General features: G+C 36.1%; 1 protein-coding gene across 12 annotated transcripts in view; it reads right to left on the bottom strand.

The window, feature by feature from the left end:
* The window catches only part of LAMA2 (laminin subunit alpha 2), a 375,103-nt gene that overhangs the window by 147,186 nt on the left and 205,971 nt on the right, over nt 1–21,946 (bottom strand). For all 12 annotated transcript variants that reach the window (XM_082757554.1, XM_082757553.1, XM_082757545.1 and 9 more), the window contains 4 exons: nt 19,817–19,928; nt 14,050–14,163; nt 7,386–7,513; nt 1,407–1,493 (listed from right to left, as the gene is read on the bottom strand). In XM_082757554.1, the coding sequence (XP_082613680.1) occupies nt 1,407–1,493; nt 7,386–7,513; nt 14,050–14,163; nt 19,817–19,928 (441 nt within the window). The remainder of the gene's footprint in view (nt 1–1,406; nt 1,494–7,385; nt 7,514–14,049; nt 14,164–19,816; nt 19,929–21,946) is intronic.

Genomic DNA, 21,946 nt, shown 5'->3' with positions numbered 1-21,946 from the left:
GCACAATAGAGGATTTAAAAGGAAGTAGTTGTAAATGTGATTTGGAAAGACAGGACTAGATGGTGACTCACAGCATACGACCAGGTTTCTGCTTTCTTGGTTGGCTCTTTCTTTTGGTTCATTCCTACTTTTCCCCATCTCAGCCTGAATACTCTAAGTCTTCATTCAGAGGCCTTATCTTTCTAGGGTTTATGTTGGAAAATTCTGCAAGCAGCTTGTGGAAGTGCCAAATGACAGAAACCCACTAAGATACAGAAATGTCATTGTTTTCATGCCCTAGAACTATCTATCCAGGTGCTAGACAGTTATCTGGCTCCCCCAGTCCCTCTTAAGAAGGTGCCATTTGCAGGGTCACAAGGGACTAGGATCACAGAGCCAAAGCTAGTGCTGATTCGTCATGACCTCCAAACAACTAGGAGAGGTCCCCTGGCATGTTAACTGCTCTTTAAAGCTGTTTTATCCACATGGAATCTGAAGGGAGGGAAGGGCATGCAGACAGTGACAATATCTCTTGCCTATGTAGTCTCACCTCCCTGTGGAAGGGGGTTCCCAGGAGCTTAGCACTAGCACTTCCACTCTCCTTCTGTTTCACTTAAATTCTGTGTGTGATTCTTTCAGAATAACAGGATACAACAAGGAACATGGAGCTATCAAAGGAGGAACTTCCTCTCTCACTACTAACATGTCACTCAGACCTGTCATAGCCAAAGGAAGACTACCCATAAATATATATATATACACATATATATTTAATTTACCTTTTTGTATAGGTAATAAGAAAGTGTATGAAATATATACTGAGCTTTTCTATGCATTTGACAAAAAGAGGTCCTTTGTTGTCCCTAACACCTAACTTGTTGCATTTGCTAAATAAAGGCTGCAACAGGAAACCAAAGCAACAAAAATATAAAATATTATTTTATAAATAATATAATAAAATAAATAACTTATTACCAGGATTGTATTTTGGTTGCATATTAACTTTTCAAAAAGAGGCAACAATAATTTATTGAATACTCAATTCACCATGCTCTAATCATTCAAATGACAAAAAGAGCCAAAATAATTATAAAAATCTCAAAAGGCTTACAAAACAGGTAGAAGAATAATTTTAGAAAAAGATTCATACTTCTCAGCAAATGCTTCTTTGAAGCTTTGTACTTTACCATAAAGCAATAAAACAAGCACTTTTTTCATGTAAAGGATGGAAACAAGGATAAAAACTATAGAAGCATGTAAATACATGGATATAATGTTAGAGGAAGATGAACAGAAATTACTTCAGTGTGATTCAGAAGACAGGAATGGGAACAAGAAGGGGAGGTAGCAAAAAGAAAGCAACTGTTCCATGTAATAAACACTTTTGTTTCAGATCTCATTCAATTCAAAGCATCAGGCTTGCTTACCTTTCACAACGTGGTCCCATGTACCCAACTGGGCACTCATCGCATATTAATCCACGGCTTCGGTCAAAATGGCATGTCGGGCTAAAGCTGTATTGTTGATATTGGGCAAGAAGAGGGACAAGGAAGAAACATAAAGAAAAGATTGTCAGCAGCATAGTTCTTGTACCACTTCAGAGATCATTAATTTGCAAAACAGTGCCCAGGAAAAGTGATTCTGGTCTAGTACGTGGGGCTTAAGTTTGACTCCAGCAAATAAAATTTGGAATGACTGTGCTATTTCTGCAACACTGAATATAGAGAAACAGATGGCAGCATCCCAATAGCCTGTTATTATGGGACTTGAGCCTGCCACCGAGTGGTCTGGATACCATTAAAAAGGCAGGAATGTACATCTGTTTGTTTGTGCCCCCAAAGGCTTGGCAAAACAATCTATGCCCGAAATAAATCTTTCTGAAGGACAACTGATTTGAAAGCTCAGTTAACTTTGTGTATAAGGGACTGGGAAAGGAACCCAGTGAACAAGAAAGGGGAGGAGCAAAAAGGGAATTATCTGGCACAGCTTCCCAGCGAGTTTGTCTGAGTAAATCCAGTGCCAATGACCTGATGCACCAGGCCAGACCAGCACACTGAAGCTTACAAATATCCTGCAGAGTAGAGAGCTTTTTCTCTTTGGTGTGCTCTACTTATTTATAGCTTTTTAAAAATATATTATTATTATTTTATAAATTGGGATAGCATAGGTATTTGCAAGCACCGCCTCTCTGTGACCTTGTTTAACTCCAAAATGTGCTCCTTTCATTTTTAGCATTTTGCTTTCTACAATCCTTCTCCCTTAACACAATTCTGTGAGGAAACCTCCTGACACTTCAAAAGACACTGCACAGAAGAGGCAACCTGCTCTTCTATCATTCTGAAGTTATCATTAAAGAAAGAGAAATATGAGCACCTTTACAGGGCTTCATTTAAATAATGGCAATCAATTCTGGTCAACCAAATAGAAAAAGAAAATAAAGGGAGCAGGTGCGTATTGGAGTGACTATTCAGAAGAGGAAAACAAAGCACCTATCTGAAAAGGAGACACTAGAATTATTTTTTGTAACCTAGTAAAACAGTAATTGGGAAGGAATATAACTGCTCTAACAAAGACATCAGTAAGAAGTTATATTCAGGGTAAAAGATTGTGCTACAACACTAACGAATAGACATTATCTGACCCTGAATAATTTAAATCAGGATATCCAATGAAAGGTTCTAGAAAATAATAGGCGTGGGGAGGCCAGAAGAGCTTAATTAGGTTTGTGTAATGTGATACTGGTGACTGGACTCTGCTACTCAGGAGTCATCCATCCTATGATCTGACCTCAGTTACACTTTCTTCTGCTTCTATTATAGAATAGTTCCATTTATAAATACCCCAATCTCTCATAAGGCAAGCTAGCCCATAGAGATAAGAAATCAATAAGAAAAATGTGGGCAGGTCATGTCCAGTAAATATAGTAAGGTATTGCGATTATCCTTTTTCCCATATGGGTTATATTTGCGTTATTTTCAATTAAGAATAGATTCAGGAATGTCTGAAGAGCCAATTGAAAAAAATAATAATTGTTTGTTCTATTTTTTAGATTATTATTATTATTATATTATTATTAGAAATGAAAGCAATTTTAAACCAAGGTAAACATTATCCATGAATTTAAACAGCAGCACCTGACTTTTCAGATAGGATCCTGCTTGCCAGTCCCAACCTTGCTCTTTCATAAGAACTACATGGGAAAATTTTATGGATATGGTATCACAGCTCACTATAGCATTGCACAAGACTGGCTGTTCCACAGATCCATTGAGAACTCTGAAATTAACTACATAAATTGCATAGATAATAATAACTAAGTAATGATGATTAATACCTGAATTTCCACATTTAAAGGGTTATGTTCCTATTGTCAATCTACATCTGAATACTAAGCATTAATATACTGAGAAATTCCCAATTGCATACTATAGAGAAAATATGTGATAGCAAGGTGAAAAAAGGAGAATTTATCTTCCCGATTTAGAATCTCATTACTTCCTACTAATAAATACTCATTACTCACTAATAATAAACAAGCAGTGTGTATTTTTCTGTCAAAACAACTTTCAAAAAAATCTTAATCCCTTTTGATTCATCATTGCTCTTTTCATAGTTTTACCTAAAGTAACAATAGGAATACCGGTTAGGACACAGGACAGGTATTAATAAGCAGCAGGTATTAATAAGCAGCATATATATGATAGGTCTATGTTGGAAGACAGAGCTTCCTAAAGGCTTACATTTATGTTATAGAAACCACCTTTTTGGAACAATTATGTTAGTAATTTTTAGTTAATTCTCCAAGGAACTATTAACATTCTGAGAGCAACTGGATTTCCTAGTTCACACCCCACAATTTTACTCATTCTCTTCCTGGGCCGAGTGAGATATGTTCTATCTTTCATTTCCAGTGATATAACATTCCTGTCAGGGTCTTCATTACACATATTAAATTTATTGCCACTTCAAAAAAAGTAGTAATTATCCCAGATACCTATATTTGGTAGGAAGAATTATATAGTAGTATGCCTGATAATTTAGATGAAAAAAAATCACATTATTTGAAATGCCATAAAAATTGAAAATGTTAGAACAGTTTGTAAGTGATGAATAAATGAGAAGGGAGAAGAAATCGAGTGTGCATTAAATATGCCAATTATAATATGGATCTTGTTCTGATTACATATAAGTACAGACATGAAGATATATGCGAAAAGAAGAAAGTATAGCCCAGGATCTTGAAAACAAGTTAAGAAAAATTAATTTTAGTTTCCTGATTTTGCCCAGAGTTGCTTTCTGACATATGGCAAGTCACTTATCACTGCTATACTTTTGAATATAGTTCCATGATTGGCTTCAGTGATTGTATATATGGAAACTGCTGCCATTAGAAAACAAGAGAGGGAATAAGCAGCAGTTACATGTAAATCAGCTTAAGTAAACTATAGACCAACACAATCACCACCACATTTGTAAAATGGATAGAAGAGTTCTCCTCCACCTTATGTGGTGGCACTGCAGAGAAAAAGACACTGAATAAAGTGAATGGAACCACTACTTCATGAAGGTATAAGACATTGTTATAAAAGACAGCACTAACATAAATAAGTATATGTCAGAGGTTCATTTTATCAACAATATTCTCTGTATACCAGCTGTCTATTATTAAGTATAAAGTTCTACAGATGCCCTGTCATTCCATGTTAGGAATTAAATAATATATGAATTATAATCTATGGGCAGATATAAATTTGTAAGTATTTAGTACAGAATTTAATAACTTGATAGGCTGTTAAGAAATAGCATGACATATACTATATCTTCACAATGATATGAGCTTGGTGGAAATTTATTGATTTTTCATGTGAAGGATGTGTGAAATAATTTGTGTTGTTTACTTATATTATTCCTAGCACACCAAAGCATGCTGCCTTATAACAGTAAGGTAGAAAAAGGACTGTTCTAACAGTCTTCAGAGAACGTTTTAAGTACTTAATAAATTTGTTTATGAGAAGGAAAACAAAACAAAACAGCAAATTCTATAAATGTAAAGTCACAAGTGCTTAAACTTTATAGTAAGAGTTCTACAAAGCCTGTGGATATTGTTCAATTTTTACGGTTGTCCATTCCAGAAATAAGAAGCCACTGCATCCATCTTAGAAATATGAAGCTATTATACAGTTCCAGTGCAGGGCTCTGTAGTTCCAGTACAGGACTCTGTAGAGTTCAGGAATCTCACAGTTTCACAGTTCAAGAACATTTATATACTGTGTTTGTTTTGTACCTGTACTTTTCAAGAAATGTAAATATTAAAGAGGGAACTCTCCAGTTTAGTTTCAAAAGGGAAAAGGTAAGCAGACAGAACTCTGATGAATACATAACAGAGGTCTCCAGGCATTTTGCCAATAAAAACCTGAATTCAATCTATTTGACTTGATTTGTTGCACATCTGTACAAGATATAAATGTGATATTGTTCTTCCTGCTTTGTCAGTACAGCATTATCAAACAATAGGGAGAGGATTAACTAACTATGCAAGGAAATTCTAAAATGTGAAAGCAATAAGGACATCAGAGGAGCCATGCCTGAGCAACAGACAAACTGAAGAAGATCTAATAAAACCATCTGTAGGGATCCCATCTTATACACTCCTAGAACTCCTGCCCATAAGTGGTCAGATTATTCCTTCTCTGATCAGTAAAATGTTAATATGACACAATGCAATTGTATGCAATAGAGTTAGCCTGAGCTACTGAAGATTAAAAATTGGTTCAGCTGTGTCTTCTGGCTGGCATGCTGCCATTCAGATGATGCTCTCTTCTTTAGTTGCATCTCACAGAGCCCTGTCTCTGTGGGGCCACACATTTTTTTCCTGTAAACTTTAAGAAAAGCTCTGAAACACTGGGTTTCACTGGCAGAATCTGACTTCTGTCTCAGAAGCATAGGTTGAAATAAAAGACTGAAGGGAAGAAAAAAAAAAAAAAAAGTGATCAAGTGGATACATCAGCTCTTATGACCACTTAAACTTTTAAAGTGTTTATGAGGTGCTTGGGGTAGGGCAGCCTCTGTGCATAGACTATTATCTTTCAGCACAATCATACAATCCTTCTGAAATGCATATGGACTAACAACAATTATTATTATTATTATTATTATTATTATTTTTTCAAAAGGAAGCTACAACCTATTTATGGTTGGCACTTGGCAAGTGTTAGTTACGATTTCAAACATGTCAGAAGCATACTTAACAGGTCCTGATCTTCCTGCAACACTTCAAATAATTCTACAGATCTTCTGTGTAGTCTGGGTACGTTCTACTTGCACCAGGGCTAGATACCATAAAGCCATCCTGGATGGCATAAAACCAAACGGCCTAAATCAAATGGCCACACATGATTTCAATTTTTTGTGTAATGTACAAGAAAGGCTGACCAGAGAAGATCAAGAACAGTTTTCCTTAATTACACTGCATCAAATTATTTTGATATTATTATCTTCCAGATACTGAGTGGGACAAAACTAATTTAAAAACATTCAAGACACTTTGTATATCTGATATTTCTTACAAAACTATAAGCAGTAAGAAGCACAAACAAATCTTTATAACCAAGGAAATTTCTTCTTAGAGTTTTGATACATATTTCAGTATTATTTTTACCTATTAAAACAAATCAATAATGATTATTCTCAAATAAGCTTACAAAATATTTTGACTATTAAAATCTAAGGCTGAATTGAGGCTACAAATGAACCAACATTATCACAGAACCACAGAATGGTTTGAGTTGGAAGGGACCTTTAAAGACTGCCCAGTTCCAATCCCCCTGTCATGTACAGGGACACCTCCCACCAGACTAGGTTGCTCAAAGCCCCATCTAGCCTGGCCTTGAACACTTCCAGGGATGGCGCATCCACAGCTTCGTTGGGCAATCTGTGCCTGGACCTCACCACCCTCACAGTGAAGAATTTCTTCCTTATGTCTAATCTAAACCTACTCTCTTTAAGTTTGAAATCATTACTCCTTGTCCTATCCCTACACTCCCTGACAAAGAGATCCTTCCCAGCTTTCCTGTAGGCCCTCTTTAGGCACTGGAAGGCTGCTATGAGGTCTACATGTAGCCTTCTCTGCTCTCAGCTGAGCAACCCCAACTCCCTCAGCCTGTCTTCACAGAAGAGGTCTTCCAGCCCTTTGATCACCTTGTAGCCTTCCTCTGGACTTCCTCTAATACCTCCATGTATTTCTTGTGGTAGGGGCCCTAGAGCTGAACACAGAAGCTTATATTGCAAAATATATTTTTTTTGGTTAAAACACAAACAACCTGAAATGTACATACAATAGTATAACTTAAAAAAATTTATACAATATAATAAGTGAAATAGTATAATATACGATAAATATATCTTACTTGTTAGAAGGTATGTTTAGTGGGCAAGCACACAGCTGACAGTCTTCAGCTGTCCCTTTAGTAGGATCACCATAGAAACCAGGAAGACATCTATCACAATACAAACCACCTGTGTTGTGTTTGCAGTCCTGAATAGAAGATGAAAAGTACAAATTCACAATTAGAGAATATTCACAATTAGACAAAGACCTTGAAGGTCATTTATCTAACCTATCTTCTCAACTGGATTGTAAGAAGTCTGCAAGGTATATTTTGATTTTCTGTTGTTAGTTGAGAACTGGTTCTAGAGACTAATATAATAATATAATAACAATTGGTGCTTTACACACAGTAGGTATTTATGCTCTCTTAGGTAAGTTTTATTTCTGTAAAACATAAAGAAATGTTCTAAAATACAGTTGCCACAGTATTGTTTTAGCTTGCTTAAATAAAAGTAGCATTCAGAGAATCACAAAACAGGTTTAGTATTGCAGTCTTACAACAGCCTGATTTTTTTTTTTTAATTTTTTTTTACAAACAGTTTTCAGGTGCTGATCTCAGAATTACAGCTTAGACAATATACCTTATAAAAATAGATTATTATATTTCACATTTAAGTGCTTTAACTCATTTTAAAAGGTATATGGCTAGCAGCATACTAAATATATTTGAGTAGACTACTAAATACTCTAAATGTGAAGAGTAGTAAAGGCTTAACTGTTTAATTAATACTTGTTTGTCTAGCAAACAATACAGACTATATTTTATGGGTAGAAACAAGGACAAGTACATTGTATATAGGGCCTTTCTCATCAGTAGCTTTTCCTGCATGTGACTGGCCTTCATAATACAAGATAGTCTGAGACAGATATGAAAAATCCAATGCCTTAAAGTGGCAGCAGTAGGTCTCTATTTCTGTATATATACTTTGACGTGATCTCAAACTAAATGATTTTTTCTTTTTTTTCGCAGAAAGGAAAGTGATCCTCTGAGAACTGGCTTCCCATGCTGACTTCTAACAACAACTGCTTCGTAAATTTGCTTCATAAGTTTTAAAGAAAAATTATCCCTTCTACTATTCTTCTTCACCACATAGGATTAAAGATCCTAAATAGTTTGGTAGAATACATCACAGGCTCAGTAAATTACTTCTCTGGCATGGTTTTGTTTTCTTCCCTCCATGTTTTAGCACACTGGATTATTCCTTTGAATGTTATTTGCTACAAGGTGGCCAAGTGCAGCCCTTATAAAGCATGAAAACAGAGAAAGAAGCAGAAACAATTTTGAGAGTAAAATTACATCTCCATGTGCTTGGGTATAGATTGAAAAAGCATGTGACAACTCAAAAAGGCCAATGTGAAAGCCATGAGATAAATTTTTATTTAATGGGGAATGTTCTGATCAGATTTAGATAATGCATAAGGCTCCAGATCAATTCTAGAATTTGTTTCACCCTTAATATTTCCTTAAGGTGCTCCTTCAGCATTATTGATTTGTGTAAATATTTCCAAACTCCTGATCTTATTAAAGCAATTTTAAAGTATTCTTCAAAATATTTCTATAGTTTACTGTAAATCATGTATATGGTACTGATTGACCTTTAACATCATTACTACACAAAATACATAATATATCCTTAATAAAGGATAAAGATAATGGCACTACTTTAAAGAACACTGATTTATTTTATTTTATTTTCTGCAGGATTTTCCAAGATTACAATGAAGTTTTTTGCATTGTGCTCTGCAGAGCTGGTGCTATACATTTGGGTAGCTGAATAAGCCCAATACCGTTTTCAGTCATAAGCACACTGAAGTCAGAAGTATCTGTCTCCAGAAATGTTGTTTACTTCTAAAGGGTGCATTCTTATTGCTTGTGTGTATACAATCAACATATCTTTGAAATGAAAGCATTAGTCACCATATTAAATTTTCACATATTTGGTAGACTGTTAATGCCAACTATTGAGACCCCCTAGTCAAACAAAATTATGGCTTTAGGACCTTCAGCTGGGCTAAATTCTACTCCATTAGGTCATTTAAGTCTACTTGATTGTTACTTCAAGTGCTAATATACAAAAATAATCTACAGGCCATACTTAAAAAGGAACAAGAACATTAAGATATGCTTTTAAAAGATGTGACAAAAATAATTTCAATGTTACAAAAGAAAAATCCTTTACAATTCATCTTTTTTAAAGTATTATGTCAAATTATTTGTACTTTTCCTGAAAAATAATGGATTCTTCTTTTGTGTTATGTTTAGATTTAAATGCCCTCGGAAATAACTTTATGCAGTTCATATTCTTAAAAAAAGTTTATGTCAAAGATGATATTAAATTGAGGGGAGCTAAGACACACTTAAAGCTTACAGATTGGTATTTGCAGCTGCTTCTTTTTTAAGTTTAAAAAACAACAACAACAACAACAAAACACAAAAACACACAACAAAAACCCTTCCATCTTCTGAGAAAACAATTCACATTATGAAGAGCTGACCTTCTTCTCTTTGAATAATTTTCTAAAAATATAACTCTAGTACATTTCCATGTACTAATTCTCCTTAATCCAGTTCTCTATATCTACTTATTTCCTAACTGTAACTATAAATTAAAAAAAAAACAAACCAAAACAAAAAAAAAACGGAACAAAACACTCATACAGTGCCAAAATCTGAGCATATGTTGTACTGTGTATATATTAGCGTTGGGCTGAGAAATAACAATCTTGTGTGGTCCTACTTTTCTGCCTGAGCTGGTCTCAGTTTTACTGGACAAAGAACAAGAATTATATAGTACATGGATGTGAATGGATGTGACATACTTTGCCTGTTCCTTTCAGTGATGCATTAAATTTTACGTACATTTGCCAAATTTCTAGATCACTTTAAGTACTGAAATATTTGAATTATTAGCCCTTCTGAAGACATTATCAATACTCATGATTTTTTTTTTTTTTTTTTTTTGATATCAATTGGTTGAATCTCAATTTGAAACATGTAAAATATACAGCCATGGTTTTAAGCATGATCCAGTTTGAGTAATATCTAATTACACTGATATTATTTCCTTAAAAGGTGCTTAAGCCTGTGAAGTCTTAATTTCATGTTTGTATGAACATTCATATTTTTTTTGTGTGTGTCATGAGACTGGCTGTAAAGAAGATTATGATCAGCTGTCCTTAACTTGCCCAGTACATTATATACATGTTCCCTTGGAAATACAGTTGGTTCTAACCCATTGATTCATTGGTTTTGGTGAAATCAATGGTCTGTTCCATAGACCCTTAGATTTTTATGACCAGGAACTAGTTTATTCTCATATGTTTATGTCATCAAATTACAGTGACTAGATCCCAAATTACTTTGAATGCATCAATTTTCTGGACCTCTTTTATATCCAAATACCAACAAACTTCACTGAGACAACCTGAGAATAGAACACTAAGATAAACTTAGAATAAACCAGACTGTGAATTTTATTTTCTTTAAAAAAAACTTATGCATGAATCAGACCTTCTTGCATAAAGATTTTGTTACTGATGTCCTGGAGTGCATTTTCCACCCCTTCCTATTGAGCTGGCTCTCAGTTTGGAAGAAAGCAAGTGGACATCTGTGCACCTAGTGTCAGGGAAGACTATGTTCACTGAAAACCTTCTCTGCTTAGCTGGGTCTGCATGTGAAAGTATGACTGTAGAGAGAAACATTCTCAATAGAAGCCTGGTGATAAAATTAACTTTAATCACGGAGTATGACTGAGTCCAACACAGTGCTTTGGCATATTGCTGCTCTATCTCAGGTTATATCTATCATGGATATCAGGGAAGATACTAGTTAAAGAAAATGAAAACATATGCCCATGTGCCTATTTTGGTATATTTCTTAGTCATCTAGGGCAGAAAATTTTATTCTCTCTTTGAGAGCATGAACATGCTCTTCTAGCATTTTCAAACCACTGTAATGTCTAGATTTCATGACCAATTCCCTTTTCTGGTGTTACAAATGCAATCAAGAGCAATTCTCAGGCTTTATATTTTCACCTGTGGTATATCCTGTACTGCATTTAGCTGAGGATCCATCATTATGTTACTGTGTAAATGAAAATGTCACTCCTGTGATGAAATCTGTCAAAAGCACAACATGTCAAATACCTCTGACACCAGCCTCCATCTACATGCTACATGCTGTTTATACACAAAGATAGAAAATACAAAATGGATGCAACTGGGACTGCCCTCTTAGAAATTTCAGCACCTCTTTAAGGGGAGGAAAGATCTGTTTTTTCTGGGCTTACTAGTGGGAAAGTAACATTGCCATGAATGAAATATTGAAATGTTTTTGCTGTTCACAAGGATTAGATTTAACCAGCCTCATATAGCTGCCATAAATGTGTGTATGTAAAATTACAAAAGAATATTTCTGTATGCTAGAACTTGCCCTATGTACCAAAGCAGTTATGTATTATCACAATGGTAACGAGAACGATATATCATGCAGCTCTCTATATGGCTGCTGTGGGGATCAAAGGCCTTTGCAGGTTACTGCAAGATAGGCATTAAAATAAGCTTTTTATACAGACCTATGTCGAAGCAGATGATTTGAGCTTTTATCATGAGTCAAAAACATATTTCAGTTGCTTTTCAACTACATTTCAAAGCTAAGGAAGAGTAAAAAAGTATCATATCAGTAAATTAGGTGCCTAAATTGTCTGTTGTATTACTGGAAAAACACCATGAATAATAATGAGGAGGCCAAAAGGCTGTGTAAACCTCAATAGAACGAATGCCTTTGATGTGAAACATTTCTCTTTTTCAGCATTCAGACTTCTCTCTTTTTCACTTCAAAAGGCTTATGATCCAAATTGAATAGCAGCATTTAATAGCCTGCATGGATACTAACCAATCTAACTTCATTTACAGTATTTTCAAAGTAAGCTGCAAAAAAAAAAAAAAAAAAACAGAACTAGTTTTAAGCTCCCTGTGCTCCTATTCTTTACAGGATGATCTAGTATAAGCTCGGGCAGAGCATAAGAAATACAGAATACTTGATAACACACATAAAGTACATTTTCAGCAGGTTATTTTCCACTTCTGCCTCAGTGCTGTTGTGAATGCACCAGCACCCTTTGAAACATCGAAAGGGGGAGCTCTGCTATCTCAGTCAGTAGTAGCTAACAAGCAGCTGAAAAGTGCAAAAGCACCACTGTATGCAACTCTACAGCCTTCTTTCACATCCAGGCTGGTGTTAGAGAGAAAAATAGACAGAGAACTTGTGTAAGGGCTAAAACTTGAAGGCACCAAAGCAAGTGGCCTCAGAATTCCATCTGACTATGCACCACTAAGCAAAACAGTCAACAGTTACAACAGGATTCTCACTCTTCTTTCTTTTCTGTTAACTGATTTTATCCCACACTGATGTTATAGAGATCAGAGCTGGAGGCTACAGTCATTAATGTAATAAATTCTATCTTTGTCAAGAAAGACAAATCCCTATTACCCTAGTGATGATAAATATTTTCATTGCATATAAATGAAAGATTTAAAACATGACTGTCATGTCATACACATTTTTTGTCCTAGGCACTTCTTTACGGCTTACAGTATAATTAAATTGAGAATCATTTTAAGCTTCTATTCATGAAAAAGCAATTTGAAGAATTCACTGATCCAGACATTAAAGATGTCTTGTTTTGTACAGCAATGCAATTAAACATCTTGTATGGGGAAAACAGGAAGACCAGCAATAATTCTAAATGCCAAATTACATTGAAAAAAAGCCTGAATTTTCATTTTGGACTTTTCCCAGCTGCTTTTTCTTAAGGAAATAAAAGGGAACATTTAGAAACATGCACAATACCAAGTCTGCTTGAAATTCTGTGGGGAAATGAGAGTATGATATCCCACTAAACTGGCAAGAGCTCAAATTGTGTTTCTGCAAGACTAATGAAATGAGAAATGTTGTTTCAAGCTTCATGCCATATCAGACCATGTAAAACTAAAATGCCCTTGAGTTAATCTGAACAGTCTATTCAGCATAATTCCCCAATTCCAAAAGGCTACTGAATGGGCTGGAAATAGTGGTGTACTGGTATATTTGCTGTAGATAATATCAGATTTAATTGCTGAATTATTAGGTAACTCCTAATAAAATCTCCATATCCTATAAGAAAAATAAGTTTATTTACCTAAATCACATACTTTTATTATTTTATTTTATTATTATTTTCTAATTATATTTTATTAAGTATTTCTTCAAGGTTAGCAGGAATTTAGATGAGGGAAGCCATAAATAATAACTCCATATCATACTAGAACAAAATTTACAGTTATCTGCTACATTCTATAAAATGTAGTATAAAACACTGCAGAAGACTGGAGTGGGAGAAAATTCTTGCATGGAAGAATATTTGTCACATATATTTGAATATTTGTTGTTTTCTACATGCCATATACTATTGATTCTATTTCAAAACATAAATCCTATGTAAATAAAAAACTATATTTTGTTTAACTGTAGAAGAAACCATATCTTGGTATGAGGGGATCCTTAACTTCAGCAACAGTTCAGCATTAAGATGTTTTTTTCTCCTCAACTATTCCAGGTCTCAGAGGCGGCTAATTCAATTGCACTTCCATACTGAAATTATGAATGATCATGTTCATTAGGTTTCCCTTATAATGACACTTACCAGGCATTCTCCTGTGATATCATCACACATTTCTGCATGACCAAAGCATGTACATGGTGTGCAGACTCCACCAAAAATTGTGCCATTCACACGTCTGTGTTGAGGCCAACAATACTGCAAGGTAGATAACACATTAGGTAAACAGTTAAACAACTTGTCTGAACAGATAAAAGAATGTGATTTTGTAAAATATAGTTGCATTTGATACAGGCACACAAAAATACATGCATGTCAAATGAATAAAAAAACACCAACATTTCTCTAGAAATCCGTTCTTCCTGGTGCTGTAGCGTTGCACTGACCTTAGCATTATTTGTAGGTGTGAGATTAGAGGAAGCCTTAACTTGATTATTCTTCTGAAATGGTAAAATAAAGCAGAGGAATGAAGAATTGAAATATGACAGCATCAAAGCAAGAGGTAGAGACTTAAAAAAAAAAAAAAAAAAAAAGCCAGAAGGCAAAATATTGAAGGAGAGAGAAGGAAGAAAGAAAACCCCAAAACAACAACAACAAAATTTCTGAGCAGCTCAGCTGCAAAGAGCAATTAAAACATCATTTAGTCTTTTCTGTTTGTAGTCTAATAAATGGCTACACTGAAATAAAGCACAGGCTAAAAACAAAGCTACCCTTTTATTTACAAATTGTGTTGCTTAAATATAAAGCCCAATCATTTTCCTTTAAGAAGGTGCGCTTTATTTTTTTTTATTTTTTATTTTTTTATTTGTTATTTTTTTATTTGTTATTTTTTAATTTTTATTTATTTTTTATTTATTTTTTATTTATTGTTTATTTTTTTTAATGTTAAATTCAAATCAGTATCTAATCCATGGATAGGTTTTTCTTAGGCAAGGTGACATCATACAACAGTGATTTATCAGTGAAAATTCAGCTATTCCATTTCTTCATAATACGATGTCAGGTAACAGTCTTCCTTACTATATATATCACAAATGGCTTTATAGTTTTTGCTAACTACTTTTCCTCTGCTCATGTGATACTAGAATTTTGCATAATGGAAAAAAGTGCATAACATAGTGTTGACCTTCAGAAACACCTAGTTAATACTAGAGAAAGTAGCTTTGCAGTGATAGAATACTGAAAGTATCAGCTAATAAAGAAAATCCACCCTTCACCACTTTCTCCAAGAGGAAACAAGGAGATTCTCATTTTTAAAAATAAAGACAATGCCCATTTTTGTCTAATTACTGCAAAATGTGTGATTTGTAGATTAATTGAAAAGACTTCTAAAAAGAATATTTTCCTTTTCCTTTTTGTCCCCCCCCCCCCTTTTTTTTCATTCTTGGTTGCGTTCCTAGCAAAACAAATTCTAGAAATTAAATTTTAGAGTTATGAAATCCAGAAAAGGAAAATAGGTTAGCAGAAAATGTTCTACTTTTTTCTTCTGTGACATTAGATGCAACTCCCTGTTTCTGTATAAATCTACTGTAATCTTTTTCAGTGATTCTGCAAAGAATCATGCACAGATAAACATAATATTGCACTAGATAGGACTCCAGAAGTCTCTAATTCTAAAAGGCTTAGACATGGAATGTCAACAAAAAAAATGAAAACAGACCTAAAATAAAAGTTTACAGATTGAGATCTTAAGAAAAGAAATGATGTCACATTTAAAAGACAGGAAAGTTCTGAATTCTCTGATGATCTAACCATTCTGACCATCAGAGTGGTGCAAGTTAAACAAAATTTCTTCCACAGGGAAAGCAAAAGAGTTGATAGAAAGGGAATAAATCTAGTAGAGAGGAGCAATTAGACATAAGGATTTTGACAAATAAAGGTCAGAAGATTCACATGAGTAGAACAAAGTAAATACCACAAATGCTTTCCACCAGTATTTGAAATTTAAAATTTTATCTGTTTTACCTAAGCTCATGTAATTATGTGTACAGTTCTTGGACGTACTAGCAAAAACATAACAACTAAATTAAAACAAATTAAATAAAACAAATTAAACTCCCAACTGACCCTGAACGTGTGCGGGATTTGCTACTCCACCTGGATCCCTACAAGTCCATGGGTCCCGATGGGATTCATCCCCGGGTGCTGAAAGAGCTGGCGGATGTCATCGCGGAACCTCTATCAATTATTTTTCAACGATCCTGGGAATTTGGAGAGGTCCCTGTAGACTGGAAGCTGGCAAATGTTGTGCCAATTTTCAAGAAGGGTCAGAAAGAAGACCCTAGCAATTACAGGCCTGTCAGTCTCACGTCAGTGCCTGGTAAAATCATGGAGAAGTTGGTTCTCGGACTCATTGAGGCGCACCTGGGGGACAAAGCAGTCATTGGTCCCAGCCAGCATGGGTTTGTGAAGGGTAGGTCCTGCCTAACTAACCTGATTTCCTTTTATGATAAGATCACCCGTATGGTGGACCAAGGGAAACCAGCTGATGTGATTTTTTTGGACTTCAGCAAGGCTTTTGACATGGTTTCCCATAGGATCCTACTGGACAAAATGTCCACCATACAGCTAAATAAAAACATCATACGATGGGTGAGCAATTGGCTAACGGGCAGGGCCCAAAGGGTTATGGTAAATGGAGCTGCGTCAGGCTGGCGGGCGGTCACCAGTGGGGTCCCTCAAGGCTCCATTTTAGGGCCGGTACTTTTCAATATTTTTATAAATGATCTGGATGTAGGAATAGAAGGTATTTTGAGCAAGTTTGCTGATGACACCAAACTTGGAGGAGTTGTGGACTCAAATGAGGGCGTAAAGGCCTTGCAGAGGGATCTGGACAGGTTGGAGAGCTGGGCGATCACCAACCGCATGAAGTTCAATAAGAGCAAGTGCCGGGTCCTGCACCTGGGACGGGGAAACCCTGGCTGCATGTACAGACTGGGCGATGAGACGCTGGAGAGCAGCCTAGAAGAGAGGGATCTGGGGGTCGTGATAGACAGCAAGTTGAATATGAGCCAGCAGTGTGCCCTGGCAGCCAGGAGGGCCAATCGTATCCTGGGGTGCATCAAGAACGGCATCGCTAGTAGGTCAAGGGAGGTGATTGTCCCGCTCTGCTCTGCGCTGGTGCGGCCTCACCTCGAGTACTGTGTGCAGTTCTGGGCACCACAGTATAAAAAGGACATGAAACTGTTGGAAGGTGTTCAGAGGAGGGCTACGAAGATGGTGAAAGGCCTTGAGGGGAAGACGTACGAGGAACGGCTGAGGTCACTGGGCCTGTTCAGCCTGGAGAAGAGGAGGCTGAGGGGAGACCTCATCGCAGTCTACAACTTCCTCGTAAGGGGTTGTCAAGAGGCAGGAGACCTTTTCTCCATTAACACTAGTGACAGGACCCGTGGGAACGGGGTTAAGCTGAGGCAGGGGAAATTTAGGCTGGACGTCAGGAGGGGGTTCTTCACAGAGAGGGTGGTTGCACACTGGAACAGGCTCCCCAGGGAAGTGGTCACTGCACCGAGCCTGTCTGAATTTAAGAAGAGATTGGACTGTGAACTTAGGCACATGGTCTGAACTTTTGGGTAGACCTGTGCGGTGTCGAGAGTTGGACTTGATGATCCTTAAGGGTCCCTTCCAACTCAGGATATTCTATGATTCTATGATTCTATGAAATTTATTTGAACAGAATCTTGTAGAAAATTAGTTCAAAAATTGTGCAATGGAACATTATCACAAGAGACAGCTTATTTTAAATGTATTGGTTGTTTTTTGAAGACTGATCATGCCAAAACTTTCATATCAATAAAATAATGGTTGTTTTTAGTGCTGCAGCAACTATGCCAGATACCACAATATTATAACACAGGCAACAACATTACATTACATTTTAACAAACATACATTACATTTTAAGAAGAGAAGATGAAAATGAAAACCCGCATAAAGTCAATAAAAATAAAACTGTGCTAGGCTGAAACTGGAAGAACCAAAGTGGTGGAAAAGGACAACAGTGTTCAGAAGAAAAAAAATACAGTATTCTAAATAATCCCACATCTTCAGTTTATCATTGCGTATTCTCAGTTGCTAGTTTCCCTGCAAATCTGAAACTTCGCTTTTAATTTTTTTTTTTTTTTGTCCTTGTTATAAAAAGCAAACCATCTACTCACAACAAAAAATATTTCCACATTTTCATCTATCAAGCATAACTGTTCCGCATATATCATATGTTGAACCTCAGCTACAAAAGACTCATGAGAAATTAATTCAGTGAATAAAGGCATAGAAATGAAAAATTTTAACTGTCTTGATCTCCTAAAATAAGACAGCTTTGTCAAATGACATTTCTGAGCCGTTCAAAAGTACTCTGAAACTCAGAGGCAAAAGTCTATCACGTCTTTTTGGTCTTCATTCTTGGGAGGAAACCCAACATAGGGAGGTAGGGAATACAATTTTTTTAGTTCAATAGGTCTGCAATAGCAAGCAGTCAGGGCAGGCACTGAAGAGTGTTCATACTCACCACTGCAGAGACATTGAATTTGCAGCTATCTTCCTATGTTCCTTCTAATTGGGTATATGACCTTAAACATGTATCACACTTTAGGAACTGTTTTGAATTGGACAGAAGGCTTAGCATGAAATAAAAAAATCATAGAATCATTTAGTTTGGAAAGCTAAACCGCAAGATCATCAAGTCCAACACAATGTCAGACAGAGAATTTCAGCAACACGAGGCCAGGAATTCTACCCATGCCCTACAGCTTCTACAGCAAAAATAGATATTGAACTGTCTGCAGACAGATCCTTACATTTGTTTTCTTGCAAATCACAGCTAAGTCTTAACTGAGGTGAAAAATGGACAAGTCCAAAAAAAAGTGTGAAGCACAATGACTGTGTCCAGCTTTTTATCTCAAATAGTTAAACAGACAATGGTTAGACTTCAAATTGATTTCTCACCCACAGTAGGCAATATTCTCTTATTTTTCTCCTGTCTGTACCACTTTGGAAGTGCTACGAATATCCATTAATTGCTTCCGGTCTTCTTTCTAGATTAGTTAATCTAGCCCCAGCAAGAAGCAAACGCATTTGGCATGAAACTACACTCTAGGCCCTAAATATCACATATAGGCATTGAAGATTTTAAAGAAAAAGAGAGTTGACAAGCAAATGCCTAGAGTGCCTGTGTAAATGGCATACCGTTTGTAGTTTTGTGAAGCAGAGCATCTTGGTGTTTGAAGCTATTTCCTCAAAGGCAGATCTTTTGAAGATTACCCAAGCTATTCATATATGAGCTAGTTAATCTTACATGTATTTGTATGAACATATTGTGTGCCAGCTAATGACTCCGTGGGAAAGTGTGCATTTTCTGAGTATGTGTATATGTCATTATCTGTAATGGGACCAAACTAAAGGGAAACAATCCTCACGGGAACACACACATAATCCTCAAGGACTCCAAAGTCCTGGGGGAAAAAAATGAGGAAACTCAACCGCATTACCTCAGGTAATTTGTTCCAACTTTGTTGTGCACAGGATGCATAACCGCCACTCTCCTAATTTTAGGAGAATCAATTGGCTGAAGTCCAATTGATTCAGCTGGATCCGCTGAAATGCAAATACTGTTCACATTTCCTTTTGTTAAGCAAAATATCGTCTTTTCACAACCACAGAGGTGTAAAACTCCAGATTCCAAATATTATCAAATGTAATGAACTACTACCTAGAAATAAAGGCAATTAGACAAGCTATACCAAATTTATAACAGCAATGGACAGTTCTCTTATTACTTTCTATCAACACAGCGATACTGGTTGCTTATAATAATCACAGTTTAACACAATTGATCTAGTCTGCATCATGATACTCACCTCACATGAGGTACCATCATACCCTGGGGGACAGTCACATAACTCCACTGCGGATGCCGTCTTTCTCCCAGCTGAAGAGTGGTCAGCAGCTTCAATGCTAACACCATCTAGTCTGGATGTAACAGAAATTAAACTGTTAACACATAGAATTAGGCAGAAATATATGTGTAGCTGGATGCAACAGTGTATACTGACATTATTTAGCTTGCTTGCTTTTTTTTTTCTGTTTAAAAATAAGGAGGTTTTCATAGTCATCTATTTCTTTCTGAACTACGTCTGTAGGCTTGTTACTATTTTTGTCCATCATGTGAGGGAGACTATGGTCAGACATACATTGATAAAAATAGATAAAAATTTCTCACAGCACTGTATCAGGAGAAGGAAGACTATTCCTGTCCAGCAAGCCGCATGTTCCAACTTGCATTACAACTGTATATAGAGAGAACTTGACACCAAGCAATGTGTTCAAAATTTATAAACCATTACTCCAAAATATTACATTACTAAAATATTACATTACTTATCTTTGGTTATCAGATATTTTTATTCTGGAGAGCTGGCCTCTGTAAAAAAGATTTCAGCTCTGTCCATAAGGGTCTAAGTGTTATGTACATGAAAGAAAACCTTCTACCATATATATTAGTTTTCCCAATGACAAAGAAGGGACAGATGGAAAAATGTCTGCTCAACGCACCATCAAGAATCAGAAGACAAAAAGGAATTATAGAAAATATTATTTATCTTCAAATTTTTATAGCCTAACAAGGATATCACCAGTATTTATAGTAGTAGCAATTAGTCGTAAAACTAGTAACTTCCATTATATAACTTTAGGAAAAGGAAGATGGGAAAAGCAAGCCAAAAAGTTTTAAAAAATAAAAAAATCTTTATTTGAAAAATAAATGCTAGAATTCACTTGTTTAGACAAAAAGTAAACATGAAATTTATTTAAAAAAAAAAAAAGTATTATTAGAGACACAAAAATTTTTGATAAGCTTACAGGTAATATGAGTCAGCAATGACTGAGTTATTAGCCAGAAATGTGCCCTTGTGGCCAAGAAGGCCAATGGTATCCTGGGGTGCATTCAGAAGAGTGTTGCCAGCAGGTTGAGGGAGGCAATCCTCCGCCTCTGCCCACACGTGGAGTATTGTGTCTAGTTCTGGGCTCCCCAGTACAAGAGGGACATGGATCTACTGGAGCAAGTCCAGTGGAGGGTTAGTAAGATGATGAGGGGATAGGAGCATCTGTCGCGTAAGAGGCTGAGAGAGCTGGGCCTGTTCAGCCTGGACAGGAGAAGGCTGAGAGGGGATCTCATCAATGTGTACAAATATCTGAAGGGAGGGTGTCAGAAGGATGGGGCCAGACTCTTTCCAGTGGTGCCTGGCAACAGTACAAGAGGCAACAGGCACAAACTGAAGCACAGAAAGTTCCAGATGAATAAGAAGAAACAGTTCTTTACTGTGAGGGTGACAGAGCACTGACACAGGTTGCCCAGAGAGGTTGTGGAGTTCCTGGTTGTGTTCCTTCCCTGGAGATATTCAAAACCTGCCTGGATGCCATCTTGCTACATGACAGGGGGACTCCCATAGGGGGATGCCATCTTGCTTGGCAGGGGGATTGGACTAGGTATCTCCAGAGGTCCCTTCAAACCTCATCCATTCTGTGATTCTGTAACACGCAAGCCAGATGTAGTTTACCTCAACTACTATGCATCTGAGGAAACAAATCGGGATTTGAAGATTTAATTCTTATAATAATTAAGAAAGAACATTAGGGCATTATGGCAATCACTTGCCATTTTCACTCACCAATCTTAATGGAATGTTTGATTACTAGAGCTTCCTGAAAAGCTTCTGAATTCTCTTTCCACAGAAAATACGTTTCTATCATGACATGCATTTTGTTAAAAAATAATCCATTTTCTTTGAAAAATGTAAAACAAACTATTTTTCTCCATACTAAGGCATTAATCTTTTGGCTGCCAAAAAAAGCTGAAAGTTATTTGAATAACCTTGGCTAAGAAAATATCCAAGAAAAATATTTCATTGTAATGGGGGCAAAAAAGGTTAAGACAGGATATCTTCCTACTCAGTTTTATGCATACTGTCAATAAGACAGGCATGAAAATA

The sequence above is a fragment of the Aythya marila genome (genome assembly GCF_965140915.1).
Source record: "Aythya marila genome assembly, chromosome: 3".
Lineage (NCBI taxonomy): Eukaryota > Metazoa > Chordata > Aves > Anseriformes > Anatidae > Aythya > Aythya marila.
The sequence above is the reverse complement of the archived record's forward strand: the minus strand, read 5'-3'. Positions and strand labels throughout refer to the sequence as shown.